The following is a 20,609-nucleotide window of genomic DNA, read 5'->3' on the forward strand; positions in this document are numbered from 1 at the left end:
GTGTGACAGCCAGCATCCTATTGCACAGCAGATCAGTAGATCCATGGCTGTTATTTTAACATGGATCTGTGCCCAATGTGACTTCCTCTTGGACAGCAGTTCATCAGCTGTACAGGGAGGTTAAAGAAAGTCATGAAGTCCCTTTAAAATGCCATTGTACCAACTGTCTACTTAATTACAGATATGTGGACAAGTGGTATTGTATTAATAGTCAAACAAAGGGCTGTAACAGCCCACCGGATAGGTGGATCAGGTTCAGTAACAGCAGCAGGACTTTACCCATCATTATCATTAACTTCAGTAGTGCTTCAAGCAACATCATCATTATTTCTGCAGTATAGTACTACTAGAACGTTGGTATAAAGGACTTACAATTATGACAATCTTGTCGTCCCTTGACAAAGCACTAGGCAAAGCGTACGTTGGGCGTGTGTCATGATGTTGTTTATGACGTTTCAAACCAGGAAGTAATACCCGGACAGCTGCTATGTAGCCGATACCATCATCACAGACTGCTTTATCTCCTCTAGTATTAATCAATTAGCTATTATCAGGTAGCGGTGGTTACATTCTATCTTGGTTATGTGGATCCAGTTGGTCTCGGCATTTACAACTTATTATAGGATAGTAAAGTGGCATTATAGAGGCATATTCCTTAAGGGCAATTGATGCAATGTGATTTGATAAGCCCCATGTTACACAAATTAATCAGTAGGCTCCATGTCACTATATACATTGTTTTAGAGGATGTTTCCATCTATCCTCACTCCCTATGAATAAAACAGAGGAGACACATTATATATAGATGCATGAGATTTGCCATTTATCACAGAACCGCAGTTAAGAGCTTAATGTCCATTTGGACCAAATACTCTTTATCATCAACAGTTCAATATATTTTTGAGGAGCACATAATATACACATATCTATGTAGTGTATTATTATGTATGATTACTAATGCAAACTGATACCTCATATATAAAAATTTCTGATATAAAATAATGATAATGAGGTTGATCCACCTATATACATTGCTTTGGATATCATTTTATCTAATTGCTGTCAGCATAGTGGGTATTGCTGAATAGTTTTGATGCTTTTATTTCTTCACTCTTTCTTAACTTTTTCACTATCCTTTCTTGTTTTTAATATTTCGCCAATATACCCTGTATAATAAAGGCTGATTGCCCTCTAATAAGTACATATCAGTATAACGCAAAGACATTTCATGTTAATTAATAAAATTAACATTTTTATATGTCTCATTGGACCTGGAGTGCTCTTGCTAATTACAACTCTGGTATTTTAGTGTTATAGTACTGCTAGCAACCTACAGGAGGCCATTCACAGATAAGATACTTTGTGTGTCGTTGATTTTTGCAAGAAACAAGTTAGCGTCATTCAGTTGGGAAAACTCAGCAATGTCATAGTAAAATGTCTCACCCACTTTGTACCCTCCTCAGGAATCCTCATTTTTGAAAACAGAGTTAACATCGTCTTTGCCTTATGACTGAGCGAGTTTCAACACCTATCATACAATGCACTCATGAAGAATTTGGTAGTCAAGAATTTTAGAAAATTAGAGGTCTGTGCAAAAGATGCTGGATTTGGTGCTTATCATTCCTGGAAATTTTTGACATTCAGGAAACTCGTGCAGAATATTGCGGCAGCTGTGACACACATAAAATATAATGGAATCCTCTGTTTCAGCAACTTGAGGAACAGCAACAAGGATCGAAGAGCTTCACAGAAAGCCTTGATCTGCTGCTGCTCTGTCGCATTATTTAATTTGGGTCCAACGTCGCCATCTTGTACTATTAAGAAAGGCTGGACTTTGCCCTTTAGTATCTTTTATTAAACTGTCATCCTATTTGCTGCTATTGTACCACTCTGTTTCATTTGTGTCCTCTGTCATGGTGCTGTTCCTGGTGCGGTAACTTATTGTGTGGGGGCATAAAGAAACTAAGCACTACAGCCACAAAAGAGACATCCCTATGGCTGAAGGCCCTGATTTGGTTTTCTATGCATGTTTTGTTTAGTCTACAACAGACAGTTAGAGTGCGAGGGAGGATCCAAGATACAGCTACTTATTGGGTGCAGGAACATTTTCAGCTAACCAGCCAATGTTGTTCAGAGTAACAATATTGATAATTGTGATGTGATCAGTTGTGGTAGTGAGGGTGTATATGGGCAGCACGGTGGCTAAGTGGTTAGCACTTGTACGTCGCAGCACTGGGGTCATGAGTTTGATTCCCGACCATGGCCTTATCTGTGTGGAGTTTGTATGTTCTCCCCGTGTTTGCGTGGGTTTCCTACGGGTGCTCCGGTTTCCTCCCACACTCCAAAAACATACTGGTAGGTTAATTAACTGTTCTCAAAAATTGACCCTAGTCTCTACCTCTCTGTCTGTATGTATATGTCTATGTGTGTGTCTATATTAGGGAATTTAGACTGTAAGCCCCAATGGGGCAGGTACTGATGTGAATGAGTTCTCTGTACAGCGCTGCTTAATTAGTGGCGCTATATAAATAAATGATGATGATGATGACGATGATATATGCAGGGGAGGATTGCCAAATTTTAGCCCGGGGGGCAAGACTCGACTCAGCAGCCTATTAGGAACATTCTAACGGAGAAAAATGCAGTTGACCCAGTGACCCAGCCCAAGGTAGCCCACTATGGGACCGGCCCGGAGGGCAGATGCCCCTCAGCCCAGCTTGCCCCTGTGTATACAGTCGTACGCCATACTGCCACTTCTCCTAATGCCTCCATTGTAATACTATCAAATTCCATTCACTTATATTCACATCACATTTCTCATACCACCACTTCTAAATGTTCACTTTGACCACTGGATGTGCTCATTATAAAACAGACTGTTAATGAGTTTAAATTATATAAATACTATTCTAGAAACAGAAACAAATGACATGTTTTAATATATATTTTTTTTTATTTTTTTTAATCAAATTCACATTTTGGTGAGATCCAAAATCACAGGCCTAGTTTTTTCTAAAAGCAAAACCAAACACATAGTGGGCGCTCATATCTTCTTTACATACAAACCCTCGTATGCAACACACCTGAATTGATCTGATGACCTGTAGGTAGTTCCATCAGTACAATACTTAGATCACAAGCCCCAATTCATTACATTTAGAACAAGAATAATATTTCAATAACTCATTGTCAGTAACACGAGATCTGCCAGTAAATGCATACTAAATAGTATAATAAATAAAAAACATGGCATATTGTATGAGCTTACAATAAACCCAAAGCATCCTGCAACTACATAAATGCAGAAGACCATAAGGTATGATGCCACTCTGATAGCAGCAATACATCTGTAAGTTAAGACATTCCCACATATTCCTAGAAACAATTCCTATTAAAATAAGTATATTATTTCAGTAATATTAATATAAACATAGGTGCTCTTTACAGTAGAGATCTGTCGTCTTACCTTTGGAAGTGAAGCTCTAGAGCCTGAGCTCTGTGTTGTCATTGTTAGGACTGTTGTAATTCCCAAAGCAACTCTGGCAGGAGCAGCATCCATGTTAATCCAGAATGACACCCAAGACAAAATGACAATGAGTAAGCTGGGGATGTACATCTGTATCAAGTAATATCCCATTTGACGTTCTAGGTGAAACTTAACTTCAATGCATGTAAATTTGCCTGAAAAAAAAAGAAGCCAACATTGTCATTAATATTTTGAAACAATTAACTTTTATACATAGTATTGTAATATAACGCTGTGTGATGAACAGACATTAAATACCTGCGCTGTACATCATCCAGTTACTGTATATGAACAACATTCAAGTCCAGTATTTTAACACAACCAGAGAATAATGGATTGTAATCCTGCACCAAGGAAGTATGAGAAGGCTAATATTAATTGTCACCTTTTCATTTTATGTCTGCTCTCTGTAGACTGATGCATCGTGTTTGACGTGGAACATGTCACAGATCTATGAAAGTGTTGGTTTGAAAATAATGTACAGTGCTGGTTACATAAATGTATAATTCAACTGCATGACCTCAATCAAAAAGTCACTAGTGTAGAGTGTACATTTCGAACACTATGGGGCAGATTCAATTAGTAAAATAATTGCCATGTAGTGTCCCGGATAGGTTGCGAGACACTACACAGAGATTTTGTTTAGTGAAGGTAAAACTTACTATTGCTCACGCCCCATAGAGGTGGGAGCAAAAGTAAGCATTACTTTTTATAAACGGTAATAAATCGCGGCCAGGATGTTCTCAGGAACATCACGGCCAATTGAATTTACCCCCATGTATCAAAAAAGATTCTGAGAAAAGTATAAAATTGTATGGGTTTCTGCAATTTTTCATGAGAGGGCGAACTGAAAGAAAACCATTGGAAAACCGCCAACATTAAGTTGCCAATGTATTAGTGGGGAAGGTAGGATACCAAGATCCAAAACAACTGCTGTGTGGTCTGACACAGACACATTCAGAGAAAAAGGTACTTTGTGCCACGTCAGGAATGTAGGCTGAGGCAAGATGGCCAGGTGTATGAGCTTACCCACTAGAATGAGTTTGTAACAGAGGAGTCCACAACAAAAGAAACTCAGTTACATAACAAAGGAGGAGTTGAGGTATGCAGACACGCCCAGATTACTGCGAACACGCCCAGATTGCAGCAGACACCCCCAGATTACAGCAGACACGCCCAGATTACAGATGACATGTCCAGATTACAGCAGACACACCCAGATTGCAGCAGACACGCCCAGATTACAGCAGACACGCCCAGATTACAGATGACATGTCCAGATTACAGCAGACACACCCAGATTGCAGCGGACACCCCCAGATTACAGCAGACACGCCCAGATTACAGATGACATGTCCAGATTACAGCAGACACACCCAGATTGCAGCAGAACCATTAACAACATCAAAAAGGCTTCAAACTAATCAATGTCAGATATAATCATAAATTCTCTAACTGGGTTAGCCACAAGTTTAAAAAACATCGCTTCTCGGCCTTTTGGCTAAGATCAAGTGTAGTTCCTGTCCTAGAAGGGGTGAGACAGAGACGCCCTGGAAGGGATGGGGCTCCTTGGTCTGATGCCAGAAGGCCAGTGGTGACTTGGCGGCTCGAGGTGTCTGTGCCTCCGGGAGACAGGGCTCGGAGGTCACCTGCAAATGCACGGGTGGTGGTGGCCCATTATCAAGTGCATTGAGTAAGGCACACAGCACAATACACTACGAGCATACCCAGCACCACAATTCACTTCTTGGTCCCGGCCTTATGGCTGGGCCAGAATAATTTTTACACCCTCCGACCATCCGGCTGGGGTTTATGGGCACTTTTTTTTTTTTTTCTACAACATATAGCACTTATGCACTTTTTTGCACGGATTTCATTTGAGTGATTTTCGTTTGCACGTTTGGGTTTGGGTTTGACCCTAAGGGGAACCCCTCTCCCTCAGTTATCTGAGACTCTCTCCTTATGGGGAGAGTTGAAGAACCAGTCCCCCGGGGAAAGCTTCGGCCGACCCTGGGGTAAAGGGGGCTGCGGCGGAGGAAGCCCTGAAGACATTTGCTCCCAAAGGGGCCTTTTGGCTCCGGGAGTCGTGGATGTAAAGGGGCACCCCCTAGCTTTGGTGAAGGGGCCTCCAAAGATCTCCGTTCCCCTAAGGGGCCCTTTGGCTTCAGGGGGATAGTTTGCAATGGGGCCCTTTCCTTTTTGGAAAGGGTGTAAAGTCCCAAGCCCCCAGCACTATTTTTGCACGGCACTGGGTGATTTGGACGCACCTGAAGCTTCAAATAAAAAAACAAGTTTAAAAAACATATATATCTACTCAGCTGTTTTTTATTCTATTTTTTAATCCTATTTTTATTTATTGTGATATTAAATTCTAATATGAGAAAAAATAAACTGTAACACTTTATGGTACTACTAAAAAAAATGGAAAATCTAAATCATAGGTATATGCTTAGTCAGCGAACTAGGATAATGTATTTATTCATAAATTCTATAAATAGGTAACAATAAGCCTTAGTGGGGGGAAAAAAAACAGTTTACAATTAAATGCGTGCTCTGAGATTATTCCTTTGTTTGCCTTAGAATTGGACGGCTTTGTTGCATTTATATTTTCCTGTGACTAGAACCAGCAATTACTAACTTGTAGCAATGACTAAACTCTCACCCTCTGGAACATTACCCTGGCTCTTTGTGACATCATTTTATCTTCCATGGTTTGCAATAAATCAAAGATACATTAAACATAAACATTTTTTGTACGCTTCCCGGACGCTAAAGGAAAAAAATTGGAGGCGGCATTGGAATTCACCTCTCTTTACCGTAGCTGGTAACAGACGCACAGTTTTTAAATTGTGACTGCACTTTCTAAACTGAATGTGACCCTTATGTACTTGAATTCCACAGGAATTTTTTTTTTCTTGCCCTAAAAGTGACAGAAGCGAGTATGATACATATGGCTGAATCTGCCACTTTTCATTATGGAACTGAACACAATGACACAACTACAGTAGAGCACGTTCATGCTTATCTGGAAAATTATGGTTGCGGTTTAAATCTATTTATTTGGAAACAGTCAGGCGCCTGTCTATGCATTCATCGGATTCACTCAACAAACAAAATCTAATGAACGCCCATCAGTCAAAAGAAGGCTTCAAGTAGACCCTAGGGAATCATTTCCTTTTGCCAGCAGTGATAGTTTTATCTTTGATTTATTATGAAAGCATTTGAAAAAGACATGCAATACGGGCACTAGTGTATTCCAGATAGATCACACAGCATATATATGCATGGGTAGTCCCCTATCTGATTTTACAATACACCAGAGAATGTTATTATGACCTTCACTGAACACAATAAAAGCAAAGAGTACTACAAGATATGACATAGTGATCCGCTGATTTGTAAAAAGAAAATAACATTTAAAAAGGGAAGACACTAAAATCCGATATTAAACATCTCTTCTTTCTGCACCTACAGTTACTGTTAAAAATACATTTTATTTATTTTCCTGGGTTATGTAAATAAACATGTACATAAAATATACACATTTTTGTATTACATTAATCATCATCATCTATTTATATAGCGCCACTAATTCCACAGCAATGTGCAAAGAAATCACTCATATCAGTCCCTGCCCCATTGAAGTTTACAGTCTAAATTCCCTAACACACACAGTGAGAGAGAGAGAGAGAGAGAGTAAGGTCAATTTAATAGCAGACAATTAACCTACCAGTATATTTTTGTAGTGTGGGAGGAAACCGGAGCACCCGGAGGAAACCCACACAAACATGGAGAGAACATATTAACTCGTCACAGATAAGGTCATGGTCACAAATCAAACTAACCACTATGCTAGTGCTGCCCTGCATTAATTCTTTGATAATACTACAGTTTGATGATTTTTATAAAACTGTCAGTACTGGAAAAAAAAACATAGTGACCAGAGGGTATATTTACTAAATGGCATCTTTGAAAAAGTGGAGATATTGCCTATATCAACCAATCAGATTTTAGCTTTTATTTATTTAGTACATTCTACAAAATGAAAGCTAGAATCTGATTGGTTGTTATAGGCAACAACTCCACTTTTTCAAACCTGCATTTAATAAATATACCCCCAAGCAGAGGTGGAACTAGCGAGCTGTGGGCCCCGGTGCAAGGAAGCCTGGAGGAGGGAACAGGGGCCCACAGCTCACTAGTTCCTCGTGCAGTGGGCCCCATTATCTCAGTAGGCTCCGGTGCACCACACCTGCTGCACCAATGGTAGTTCTGCCACTGCCCCCTGGAGTGTTTTATACTTCAATACGTATTATAAAATTATGCTAATCAAAAGATATCCTGGAATAGCTTTTCTTTACTTTTTAGTAATACATGCTCTTTCATAGTGTTTGTAACTGGCAGAGGGAACGTGTGGTCTTGGTGTGTTGGTGATCGGGAGGAGAGTATTCATTTAAAATTAAATGCTGTTGTTTTATTACTCTGTTTTTATTGTTAATTTGTATCATTTAAAAAAATTCTTTTACATTTTTTAAATGTAGTAATTGTGATGTTTTGGTCAAACATTGGATGTTTGGGAATGTGTGACTGTAAACCTTCTAGGATGTACACTGGGTCACTTAGCAAAGGATATGTATGAAACTGTACTTTAGACTATAAAATGTTACGTTAGGGGGATTAATCTGGCTATAAAACCCAAGTGACATTAATGTGTCCATACACTTCTGTAAATGTCTATAAATAGTATGATGTCTGCACTGTGCATTCTAATGATGTAAGATGTCACCTTGGAGTTCCTGGTCAAGAATAAAACAGCTGTCTCCATTATATAGAAGCAAATTTGCAGCTTCCCTTTGATTCCACAGTAGCATTGAGTTTGTCATGCCGAGGTGACTGGATCCTAATAGGGGGCTCAATAGAGAGAGCCAATGGGTCTGACTCTGGGTTGGATGCATATTTGTTTATTAAAATTCTCAACTCAAACACACGGAAAAATAACATATTTACGCCCATATGCCGAGTCCGAGGAATCTCAAGATGCATTCATCTCTGCACCATTAGCATAGGTGCCAGGTTTACGTCTGGATTACAGTAGATATATGCAACTGCAACCAGGTTATAAGCACAAGAAAGGTTTTTAACATTCACTGCTTAATTTGAATTAAAAACACTTTATAATACAGTAGGTACAATTTTCCTTCTTATGATTTAAAACTAAAAAAACTCCATTATAAATTGCTCCCACAAATTCATGTAATATGTGCCCAATCAATGAGGAAAGCACAATCAGCTTCAGAGATGAATTCCCAATCAGCCAATCATAAGGCGGCTTGTGCTGGTGACCGTTATCATCATTGGTATGTATTTGCACTAGCCACCTGTAAGAGCCACATTTGCATCTCTGTGCGGGTTTGCAATGACGTGAATATGACCTTACTGTACCTGTGCTGCGTTTGCAATGATGTGAATATGACCTTACTGTACCTGTGCTGCGTTTGCAATGATGTGAATATGACCTTACTGTACCTGTGCTGCGTTTGCAATGACGTGAATATGACCTTACTGTACCTGTGCTGCGTTTGCACGCCCCTTCCCTCACCTGTCCCGTCTCTCCAAGTGTAAGGAGCTAGAGGTTCATACAGACATGGACCTATAGTATTTTTTTGTGGGTATGGTCATTACAAATCTGCATATTTCATGCTAAGCAAACGGGATTATTTCCAACTCAGCATGAGCCCCAATGACTCCAGCTAAGTATTTTATTTAAAGAAAGGCTTTGGCGTATTTATTAATCAACTGAAATAAAGACTTTTTTAATGTAATATTAAGCTGGTGCCAGAGTCTCTACTTATTAAATCAATTTCAATTGGCTTTTTACAGTTATACAAGTAGAGTCAGAGACCTTTCAAGTGAACTGTAAATATGCTGCATATTTCATACATTGATTGTGAGATCCCTGTTTCAGCACCATGGACAGGTATGTAAAGCAGACTAGAGTAGGTAGTGTACTAAACACAGGCTGTAGTCATGCAGAGATCTTACATTACAGCAACTTGTCATATATCAGAGCGGCTTGTGGAAGGGCACACAGCTCGGAGATGGTGGAGATCAGCAGCTAGATTAACTAAACCTTGTAAAAAGGAAAAGTGGAGGTGCTGAACAATCAGACCAATCAGATACTAGCTATCACTTTCCAAAATGCACTATATAATGATAGGTAGAACCTGTATTGTCATTTTTAGAAGATCTAGCAAATCTATCGCCAGGTCCCTTTCCAAACTTTTGAAAGGCAGTGTATATATATATATATATATATATATATATATATATATATAAAATGAAATACTATGAACTATTAAAAAATTAATAAGTATCTTAGTATAAAATGAACCATGTGTGGTTCCGCCGAAGCATCAGTAAAAAATAAATGAATAAATCACATTTCTAGATTATAATGCTAGGAGGAACAACCACCTAACGCACTATCTAAACCTCAAACAATGAACCTATGCTACAGCAAATATGTTGGGTACATATATGTCCCAGTAAGCAAACATACATTTTCTTTAAGCACAATATGACCAAAAGATTCATATACTATGGGTAATAGATGTAAGATTTAAGATTTCATGAGGCAGAGACGTTTTAGCAACATATACTTGCAGAAATGTACTCTCGCAGGAATCTCCATTTACTTAGCAAAAAAAACCAACTTTCCTTTTAAAGGTCTGCATGCTCTGAAGCAGAGATACGAAGCTCTTATACAAAGATACAAAGGTCTTATAGCAATTATAACTTTGTACTGTAGCAATCAGGATCCTCCAACAGAAATTTTCCTTTTTCTGTAGCACAGGTACAACTTCTGTCGAAGTAAAGCCACAATGAAGACAATCGTGGGGCTAAACTGTGCAGTATTTTAAGTGAAAAGTAAAAAGCAGTTTATTGATATAATATAAGGAACCTTCAGGGAACTGGTTAATACAAACTAAAGGTTTCTTCCTATGTAACCACTGTAAAGTCTGCAAATTCTGTCATAGGGATTGCTATCATTTATTTAATTATGGCATGCAGATGCAGTTAGAGTAAGCTCCACATTAGCTCAGATCTTTACCCAAGCTTCTACTTCTACTTATTCTTAGAAATATAAAGCATTGGATATATCTGAATATTGTTGGCAGATGTCAGGTTAGTGCTGATGATTGACTTCACACCAGTATCTACAGGTTGTGCTCAGAATTCCTTGATGAACCCCTTAAACCATGAGGCACCACATGACAGAAGATAACCTCCTGAGCCAGGAAGAATGGCTTCAAGTAAATAATGTCAGTAAAAGTTAGGATTGTCAGCATTTGGTTTTCAGTGGAAGTAAATATATCAAGGTGTTGACATCGCTGTCTGACACTCTGACATTCCTGATTCTTGCACTTAGATTCAGGCATCAGAATGACTTTAAGACTTCTCTAGTTATATGTAAGAGGATCATTCTGAAGAATCTAATAAATCTTTTTACCTGCTAAAAATGTCAACTAATATCAACTACGAAGAAGGTAAAGGGTGGGGTGAGTCAGTGAATATTATTTAAAACCACTAAATAAATATTTGATCTACCAGCGGCTTAACAATTGCTTTTATGGTATCATTGCATCTTTTCCTACTGGTAATAAAAAGGAAAAAAAATTAGAATGGGGCAGCCCAACTAGGGCAGCACGTTGGCTTAGTGGACAGCACTTCTGCCTCACAGCACTAGGGTCATGAGCTTCATTTATGACCATGGCCTTATCTGTGAGGAGTTTGTATGTTCTCCCCATGTTTGCGTGGGTTTCCTCCGGGTGCTCTGGTTTCCTCCCACACTCCAAAAACATACTGGTAAGTTAATTGGATGCTATTAAATTGACCTTAGTCTGTGTGTGTGTGTGTGTGTTATGGAATTTAGACTGTAAGCTCCAATGGGGCAGGGACTTATGTGAGTTCTCTGTACAGCGCTGCAGATTTAGTGGCGCTATATAAATAGCTGATGATGATGACTTCATGGAAACAATATTGTATACCAGATGAAAGCAACCTGAGTATACTCAGCCTTTGTGGCACTAAGACTACAAGCAGCCCCTGCCCGCCTCTGGTTGCCTATTTATACTTTCCACAGTACATGCTGGAAATTGTAGCTGGAGGGCTACACTTTGCCTACTTATAGTATATAGTGTCATAAAGTAGAACATAGTGACAGCATAAGTCATCACATAGCATTGGGCTAGTTTACAGTCACATTCCTCTGCTCCCCCAGAAGTTAGTCCCGTCATCTACTTTAAAATTCCCGCAAAAGTTAACGTATCGTGAAGCTTCTGATTAAAGAAGAGTGAAAAATACAATGTCTTCTACAATGCACAGCCAAATATCAAATCCATTTGTAGTTTTATCAAACCACAGTGTTATTAATATCTACAGTGGGACAAGCTGTCCATTTAGACACCAACAACTTGTATCTCTATTCTTATACCCATATTCCATGATTGAAAAATAAAAAAAACAAGAAGGTGTAGCTAATATTGAATATGTAAACAAATAAATCCATTTACCTGTGTTGTAGTGCTTTGTGCAGTAGCCAAGCTCATTCTCCTCTTTCAGTATAAACTGCGGCAATGTTAAACCATCAGCAACTTGCACTGGGCTATTACTCAGCCATTCAAATATAAGGTCATTCATTGTGTATCCAACTAGAGTAAACAAACCACAGTTGATTAGATTGTAAATTGAAGTCACATCAACTTCTCACAGAACAGAAAAATGGGTACTTTAACCTCATTTGAAGCAGGAATAGCTTCTAACATGCTAAACACAATTCTAATTATCCCTCTTCATTTTGAACAAAATAAGAATGCGTTATATAAAGATGAGCAAAGAATACTGATTTTAAAATAAACACAACAAAAAAACTACTTTCTGTTCCTGTTTTCCTTTTCTTTTCATCTGAATAGTAGGATCTAAAAGATATATATTCATGTATTTTCATGTACATTTTTGTTATACCATGTTATATTCTACCCGTGGACTACACATAGTAGAGGCAGCCGTTTTGTTGGCTGAAGAGCATACTTGCTTACTCTCCCAGAATATTCAGTTGACTCCTGAATTTCAGGGAGTCATCTTGGAATCCTGAAAGAGTAGTGAATTCTCCCAGATCCCAACCGATCTCCTTTTGAAGAGGCCAGGGCTGGCCGTGATGATGGTACAATATGCTGCAGATTTATTCATTGTTTCCTCACCTCCTGATGACGTGAAATGTGGCAATGTGAATTGCATCGTCATGGCCCCTGCCCTTGCCCCTTGGACCTCCCTATGGAATCTCCTGGAGGGAAGGTATAAAAGTGTTCTGAAGACTATCGATTCACTAGAACCTGGTGACTCATGCCTCATTGATGTCACAGGTTCCTAGAGAATTGATAAGCAACAGGACACACAATTACTGCTTTTACAATATGTAGGGAATGGGCTTACTTTAAGCAAGTCCAAGTTTGCCTTAATTGGAAAAATTATTTTAATATTTCCACTCTGGACCAGACCTACCTGGCCTCATCAAAATCTGGGCCTGGAAATGTTTGTCAAACTAGCTAATAGACTATACCTGACCCCCTCTAGAATTCATAAAATGTGGCCCTCCCAGTCTAAATTGTGCTGGAGACAATGCTCGATGGTTGGGGATTTGCTCCATATTTTTTGGGCATTCCCGGTTCTACGCTCTTTTTGGGCTCAGGTGTTTGGGCTCAGGTATTGGACTTAGCTAAGAGGGTGACCGGATTAGATCTTTCTCAGGCCCCTGAAATTGCCCTTCTTCAAGTATACCCACCTCATGTCCCGAGACAGGCCTGTTATGTGTTTAACCATATACTCATTGCTGCCAGAGCTGCCATAGCCCAGGCATGGAGGGCGCCGCCACCCCCCCCCCCCACCCTGTCAAAGGTAATAACCAAAGTCCAATATGCGTTCGAGATGGAAACACTAGATGTCCCCTACTCCATGAGGCCATCCTCCCCATTGATGAAATGGTTTGAATGGCATGTCTATGTGACTGAGGAAGGTGGTGCTTCGGTAAATAATCCTTCTTCCCCTCCCCCTACTAATGGGGGTCCTTTGTCAATAGATGCGCCTTGATGGAGTGTTTAAACTGGGCCCTTGAACACCAAGACCAAGCCTGGTGGGTTAGTTTAAATTGCCACAGTAGAATGTAGACTGTATACTGTATTATGTCTGAAACCTGCATACGCTGTATTGCTGTGTTCATACTTCCTCCTCCCCCTTCCCTTTTTTTTTTCCTTTCTGTACCCCCTGTTAACCCTGTTAAAAAAATCTGGGCCTGCTCTTGTTATAACTGTTTCCATTTCTACCTATTGTAGTGAAGTCTGCTGTATGACTGTTCATATGTACTCCTGATATTCGAAACAGATATAAAGTCACATAGATGCTGAATACAGGGACTATGCACTGATGAATTGCCTATGTGCAGAGCTGAATTTTTCCAATGTGGCCCCAGGCTGTATGCTGGTTTAGGCTCCTGTCTCCTAGATTTGTCAAAAAAAACACATAATCTGATAATTCGGGACCCTTAGTGCCCGTTGGGCCCTAGGCCGGTTCCTAGGTTCCCTAAGGGATCATCCGGCTATTGCTATGTGATGTACTAGTGGAAGCTATATGAATCTACCATTGCCAACTTGTCATCTGTAAAAAATAGAGTTACCTGAAGAGCATTTGCTTAATTGTCTAATGCCCAGGAACCCTCCCCCCTATGCACAGTACAAAAAAAAATGTTCTGCAAAAGCATAGTGGTCTGCAATCTGGTCTGCTAGCCTGATAATATGAAGATAATATGACATTTCTCTTTATTTTTCTCTAAATGTCCCAGCATTTCCTTTCATTAACTCATTTCTGATTGTTTAACTTACAGGGTAATATTTCAAAAAAGATTAAAGCGTAGTAACCTGGCCTGATGGCAGAGGGACAAACAGAGCATTAAAATGCTTACTGTTGTTTAGAATAAGTTGATTAAAAACATAACTTCTCAGCTGCAGATTGTTCTAGTTTAGTAAGTTTTTATTGGTTACAAAAGTCATCTTCATATTAAATTTAATTAAACCAGCCATTTTTTTGTACATTTTTAAAAAACCATAGATGATCCTTAAAAACCTATTCATTAAATTGCAATGACACCAAAGCAACATCATCAGGAAAGAGCATGGAAATAAGCAACGGAAATGCTGACTTTTTAAATGCATTCATTAAAGGTGACATTTAATTTGTCCCTGGTTTTATCCGATGTGATGAAATGCTATGAAGAAAATGGCATCCAGTAATGATTTTACTGGAGAAAGCAGATTAGGTTCTTGGCTATGGCAGTATTGCTTAAAAGTTAATGATTATCCCAGAAATTCTTAATTTGTTCATCATAGTTCTTGCCTGGTCTGGTTGTCATGGTAACAGTGATTAGCTGAATGGATCCAGATAGTTGCTGTAAATCACAATATCAGGCTCAAAATCTTGACAATAGTGATCCTGCTTAACATTAGTGAAGGTTTTATAGTACAAAGAAAGATGTTTGGCCCCCAAGCATTGGAGGGGTTATTTGAAATCAAATCTATGTTTACAGCAATAATTGTTTGTTGCTTTTACTCTGTTTATCATATATAATGAGAGATATTTATTATCACCAATCAAAAGATAATATTTTTTAAAAATAAGACCGATATCATAGCCTGGCCACTTGGAGGGACCCTCATGCCCAATCAAAATTTGATTGATCAAATACAATGGGCGATTATGTATATTGGTCTATGTATTATGCCTTTGGCCAGTCGGAACATTTGCATGTGTGGTCATGTGATCTGACATGGCAACATGGACAGATTTGGGAACATGTGCATAGCAAATCTACTATATCTGGTCATTCTGCAGTGGAGCCAAGCAACCAGTTATGTGTGTGTGTATGGCCACTGGAGATAAGTGAAGTTGCAGCAAAATTTTGGGTGAATTGAGTTTTGCATAGGAACAGGCTATATCATAGAGGTGTGAAGTTCTGGCCACATAGTCTGTGAGTTCCACTTTTGCATCACTGTTCCAAGGCATGTAATTCCACACTGTATATGTAAATTTCCACATAAGGCAAAAGCCAGCTGGTAAAATGTGTTAAATTTCATCACCAAATGCGGAAAAGTTTGATAGTAATAAGAATTCAGGGTATTGATTCACTAGAGCCTGGTGACTCGTTCTTCAGTGATGTCAGGGGCTGACTGGGCTAGGGCCATAGTGGGCTACCTTGGGCTGGCTCACGGGGCTACCAGCATATTTTTCCTTTAAAATGTTCCTAATTGGCTGCTGAGCTTAGTCTTGCCCCCCTTGGGTTAAAATATGCCAGCCAGACCCTGAGTGATATCACTTATATCAAAATGTATATATGCAATGGATGCGTATTCATTGCATAGGTACAGTACAGTGGAATATATACAAGCGCTCTCCAAGTTTGCCTTAATTGAAAAAAAAAATTTAACTGTGAGGTTTCCATGATTGTTTTATACACACAATACTGTGAGACCAATTTAGTCTACAATAACTAAATCAGCCAACAGAAGTGTTGCTTGTATGGGTACTTTTAGGCTGTCTACTTTCCTATTTTCAGTGTGATACATTCTAGTGAGTATCATTAACAATACAGAATCTTTTTTCTAACATACTTGCAGTCTGTGAGATTCTACCTATTTATCTTCCACAGCTAGAGATGGGTATTGTGAAGTTTATAGATAAACAACATCACAACTACTGTTCCGATTTAACCTAATGGCAAAAAAGTACAATCATCATTATCATTCTTAAATTACAATAGCGACCTTATGTTTCTGCTGTGCCACTTGCAAATATTATTTTAAATACTCACAGCTCTCCAACTGCATTGCGCAAGTTTGTACATCCATAGGAAAATTCTTCAAATCCATTGGACAAGACAAAATTAATGTTAATCTGAAATAGTTAAGACAAGGAATCACTTGACAGAACCTTTTGCAAACATGTATTTTTTTTATGACAAATGCCCAGTGTAGTACAAATGTATTGAGAGAAGTGTAGTTTTTTTATTTGTTGTCAAATTACATTTTATCATATTTATAGTAACCTACAGAGCTCTTTTTGAATCTTTTCCAAGGAGAAAGCAAATAATATAGATTACAAGATATTTCAGAAATGGACAAATCCTCTATTAGACAGGAACCTCTAGGCTGATATTGTAAGCTACTTAAAGTTCTTCCAGACTTTGGTCTGTAGACCACCCATCTGCCACAACAATCTGTTAAGAAGAAAAATGGTCATTTGTATACTCATATATCATATACAAATCCCTGTGTAACTGAGGCGCTTGTTGGCATTTCTACAAAAGAAATGGAAAAGGAAAGTACCGAACATTTACAAACATATTACATTTTTTCATACCATAATAACAGGACTTTTATACAATAAATGCTTATTATAATATATTCACATATAGATGTGCTCATTAAAAAAAACCTAAACAGGCTTATAATGCCAACCTTATAAATCTATATACATAACTTTTCTCTATCTTTCCCTGGTAATCTGTACATTTCTTTCATTAGATTTTTATATATGTCAATATGCACATATATAATTAGCTCAGAATTGGCCTTTTTTAATATCTACCTATCATTCTATCCAATCAGCTCTACATTTACTTGTACATTTGTTCATTTGTATGAGAACCACATTTTCCTGCCCTTGTGCACTTCACTGGCTGGAGAGAACATGTACACATTTTCGCAAGGTTATACTGCTTTTAGAATATACTTTTGTGCATGTAAAAAAAATTTTTTGATGTTCCTTTCAATCACATTTAAATGAATTGAATCATTTAAATAATGTTTTAACTACATGCCTAGTGCAAAATACCTTATATCGTATCAATTTGCATCTACCATTGTGCAATGTGCATTTCAAATACTCCAGTTTGGACAATCATAAGAAAAATTATATATATATATATATATATATATATATACACAAGTTAACCCGTGCATGATACTCATGCATTATTTTGTCAAATAATGTCAGTATACCAAATTTCAGGTCATTCGGATGAGCCCTTTCTGAGAAAATAGTTTTTTCCACAGACACACACACACTAACACACGCCGCTACACGTGCAGGGGCGGATCTAGAAAATGTTTGTTCCCCGGGGGGATGTTAGGGCGGGGCGATTTAGGCCCTGCCCCCTTTCCGACTTCTGAGGCTGCCGGGGGCTGTACAGTATGTGCAGGTCCGCTCGGCAGTGACAGGCAGGGACAGTGTGCTGCCCGGCTGCTCTGATTGTGTTTAAAACACAATCAGAGCAGCCGGGCAGCACAATGTCACTGCCAAACGGACCTGCACATACTGTGCAGCCGTCGGCAGCAAACCCCTGCTAGGGGGGGCGATTGCCCCGATCGCACCCCCCTGGATCCGCCACTGTACACATGTGTGTTCATGAGGTAAAATTACCTCAAGAAAATGAGTTTGACCCCTCAACACGTCAATAATGTCAGTATACCAAATTTCAGCCCTTTTTGAGGTTTTTTTTTTTCCACACACACTAAGAATTTAGTAGGTCAGTTAACCCGTGCATGATACTCATGCATTCTAGTCAAATCAAGCTACTTAAGGTGTTAAAAACTCCCCATTGTCACCCCCGGCAACCACCAACCACTCCCAACTGTCACTTCTTCTTCAAGAAATATATAGGTCAGTGCAGGGTTTCCCAAACCCAGTCCTCAGGGCTCCCCAACAGTGCAGGTTTTCCATATCTCCTTGCTGGAGCACAGGTGTATTCATTACTGACTGACACATTGTAACAGATCCACAGGTGGTCCTAATTATGTCACATGTGATCCAGAAAACCTGCACTGTTGGGGAGCCCTGAGGACTGGGTTTGGGAAACCCTGGGTCAGTGTATAACTCTGCCCAACAGGTGGCGCTGCAGCTTGTTGGTTTGTTTTTTTCACACACACACAGACAGACTAACACACGCCACTAGACATTTATATTGTAGATATATAGATATATCTCTAAATACTTGGGGAAAAAAACATGACTCACGTTTAATTCAATCCATCAATTTTTCTGCCCCAACTCATTAGTAAATATGCTTACATGTTTCTGAATTTGTGCTAATTAGTAAGCATAATGTATAGATTTATTCATTTAAGCACTGTACATTCATAGAGCTACTCAATAAGAGATTTTATAACATCCGTAGAAAATGATACAGGAACACATGTACAATAGACATGTTTTTTTAGCTGATTAAAGTAGGGAATCTATAGTCTTATGAACTGATAATACTGGTCGTAAGACACCAAGAAATGCCAACATAATTATATTTATGTTAAATTGTCACCTCACCTATCCGGTTGCAACACAGACAATCAAGTTTTGGGAGCAGCAGTCGTGTTTTTCAAATTATTATTTAGGTTTTATTGAGTTTGAAAACCGGAAATTTTTAAATAATACTATGCTGAATTGTTAAGGTAAAATTACTGTTTACATTGAGCAAATATGAAGAGATGACAGCTCTCCTACAAAATCCGGTGATCTAGCCAACCTACTCTTCATCTATGTTTCCGAATGCTACCCAAATCTGCCCAGATAAATTGTTACCTCCTACTCGCCACTGACCATAGCATTAGAAGCCAGCACAATCATTGGTTGCTCTGGTTAATTATCCTTCAATAAACTCCAGCCATGACAGCTCAAAACACTTTCTATTTTAAATGTCAACTCCTTGTTTTGCATTTGCCCTTCCTAGTACCAGTGGCACTCTATGGAAATTAGTTGGAGGAAACAGTTCAACTGGCATTTTACAGGTTTAGACAGAAATATGACTCCTAGACCTGTATATAGCTTTGGGGATATAAATGAAAAGGCGAAACCCAAATATCTTCTTTTTTTAAAAAAATCACATCATTACCTGCATTAGATGGTGTCTGTATTTAATTATGCAGACTTGATGCTGCCCTGAATAATAAATTAGTAATAGTACGTTCATTGGATGATGCCACTATTTCCAACACTCCTTCATTATTTTATTTGTAAAAATTGGCCATTTGTAACTACTTGATAACAAAAGAAAATAATAATAAAAAAAAGAAAACAACTAAAATGAACATAAAACCATTTTTACACTATGCTGCCCTCTGAACTGTGGTTCCCTAGGCATGGGCACAGTTGTCATACAGAATATGGTACATAGAACATTAAGCTAGAAATATTCTAGTGGTTTTAGTGCCACAGAAAGCATCCCACAAACATTCCACTTTCTTGACTTGGGGCCTAGCATCAAGACACTTCTTCTATGGGAGCTAGAGTGACATAACAAGGGCTGCAAGTTTACACGGCAGGAGCAACCATTGAAGGACACTATAGATAACATAAATAATTGGGCTTTTCCATTAGTTGCATTTTACACTGTCAACATTTTTTACAAAATCACTGGTATCTACCTGATAAAAATATAGAAACATTCTAAAAAACCTAAAATTAAAAATATAAATCAGATTATATTTAAATCTAATGTTCAATCACTCATCAACACACTTTTCTCTACGAAGAGGGAACTTGCACGCAGCCTGTCAAACCATTCCATGGGATAGAATGGTATTTCTTGTCTAAGTGACATCAAATGCCATTTCGCTGAGAAATAGAAGACAGTTGGGTGCCATTGTGAAATGAACTGGATAATGTTCTTGACATTTTCCCAAGTTAAAAATTCTGAAAACTTATGCAAAACAGTGTTTACAGCTGTATTTAAGAGTGCAGCAACGAGCTGTCAGGCATTAGATTTGGTACAATGATTTTAATTTTATTACTCACTTAAACAGGCAAAATAAATGTTGGCATCATTTCAGAAAACTGTCAACTGAAATAGACGATGACATGGGCTAAAAAACATCTAAAAACTTAGGCCTGCTTGTGTGTATTTATTATGTACAAGTAGTGGAGAAAAAAATGTGAATACCTGGGGACATCAAGCAATTTGAAAGGACTTACACACAGGTGTGGCTCA

General features: G+C 38.6%; 1 protein-coding gene across 3 annotated transcripts in view; it reads right to left on the reverse strand.

The window, feature by feature from the left end:
- The window catches only part of GLRA2 (glycine receptor alpha 2), a 148,202-nt gene that overhangs the window by 93,650 nt on the left and 33,943 nt on the right, over positions 1-20,609 (reverse strand). For all 3 annotated transcript variants that reach the window (XM_075196998.1, XM_075196995.1, XM_075196997.1), the window contains 3 exons: positions 16,440-16,522; positions 12,097-12,234; positions 3,467-3,681 (listed from right to left, as the gene is read on the reverse strand). In XM_075196998.1, the coding sequence (XP_075053099.1) occupies positions 3,467-3,681; positions 12,097-12,234; positions 16,440-16,522 (436 nt within the window). The remainder of the gene's footprint in view (positions 1-3,466; positions 3,682-12,096; positions 12,235-16,439; positions 16,523-20,609) is intronic.

This window comes from Mixophyes fleayi, chromosome 2 (genome assembly GCF_038048845.1).
Source record: "Mixophyes fleayi isolate aMixFle1 chromosome 2, aMixFle1.hap1, whole genome shotgun sequence".
NCBI lineage: Eukaryota > Metazoa > Chordata > Amphibia > Anura > Limnodynastidae > Mixophyes > Mixophyes fleayi.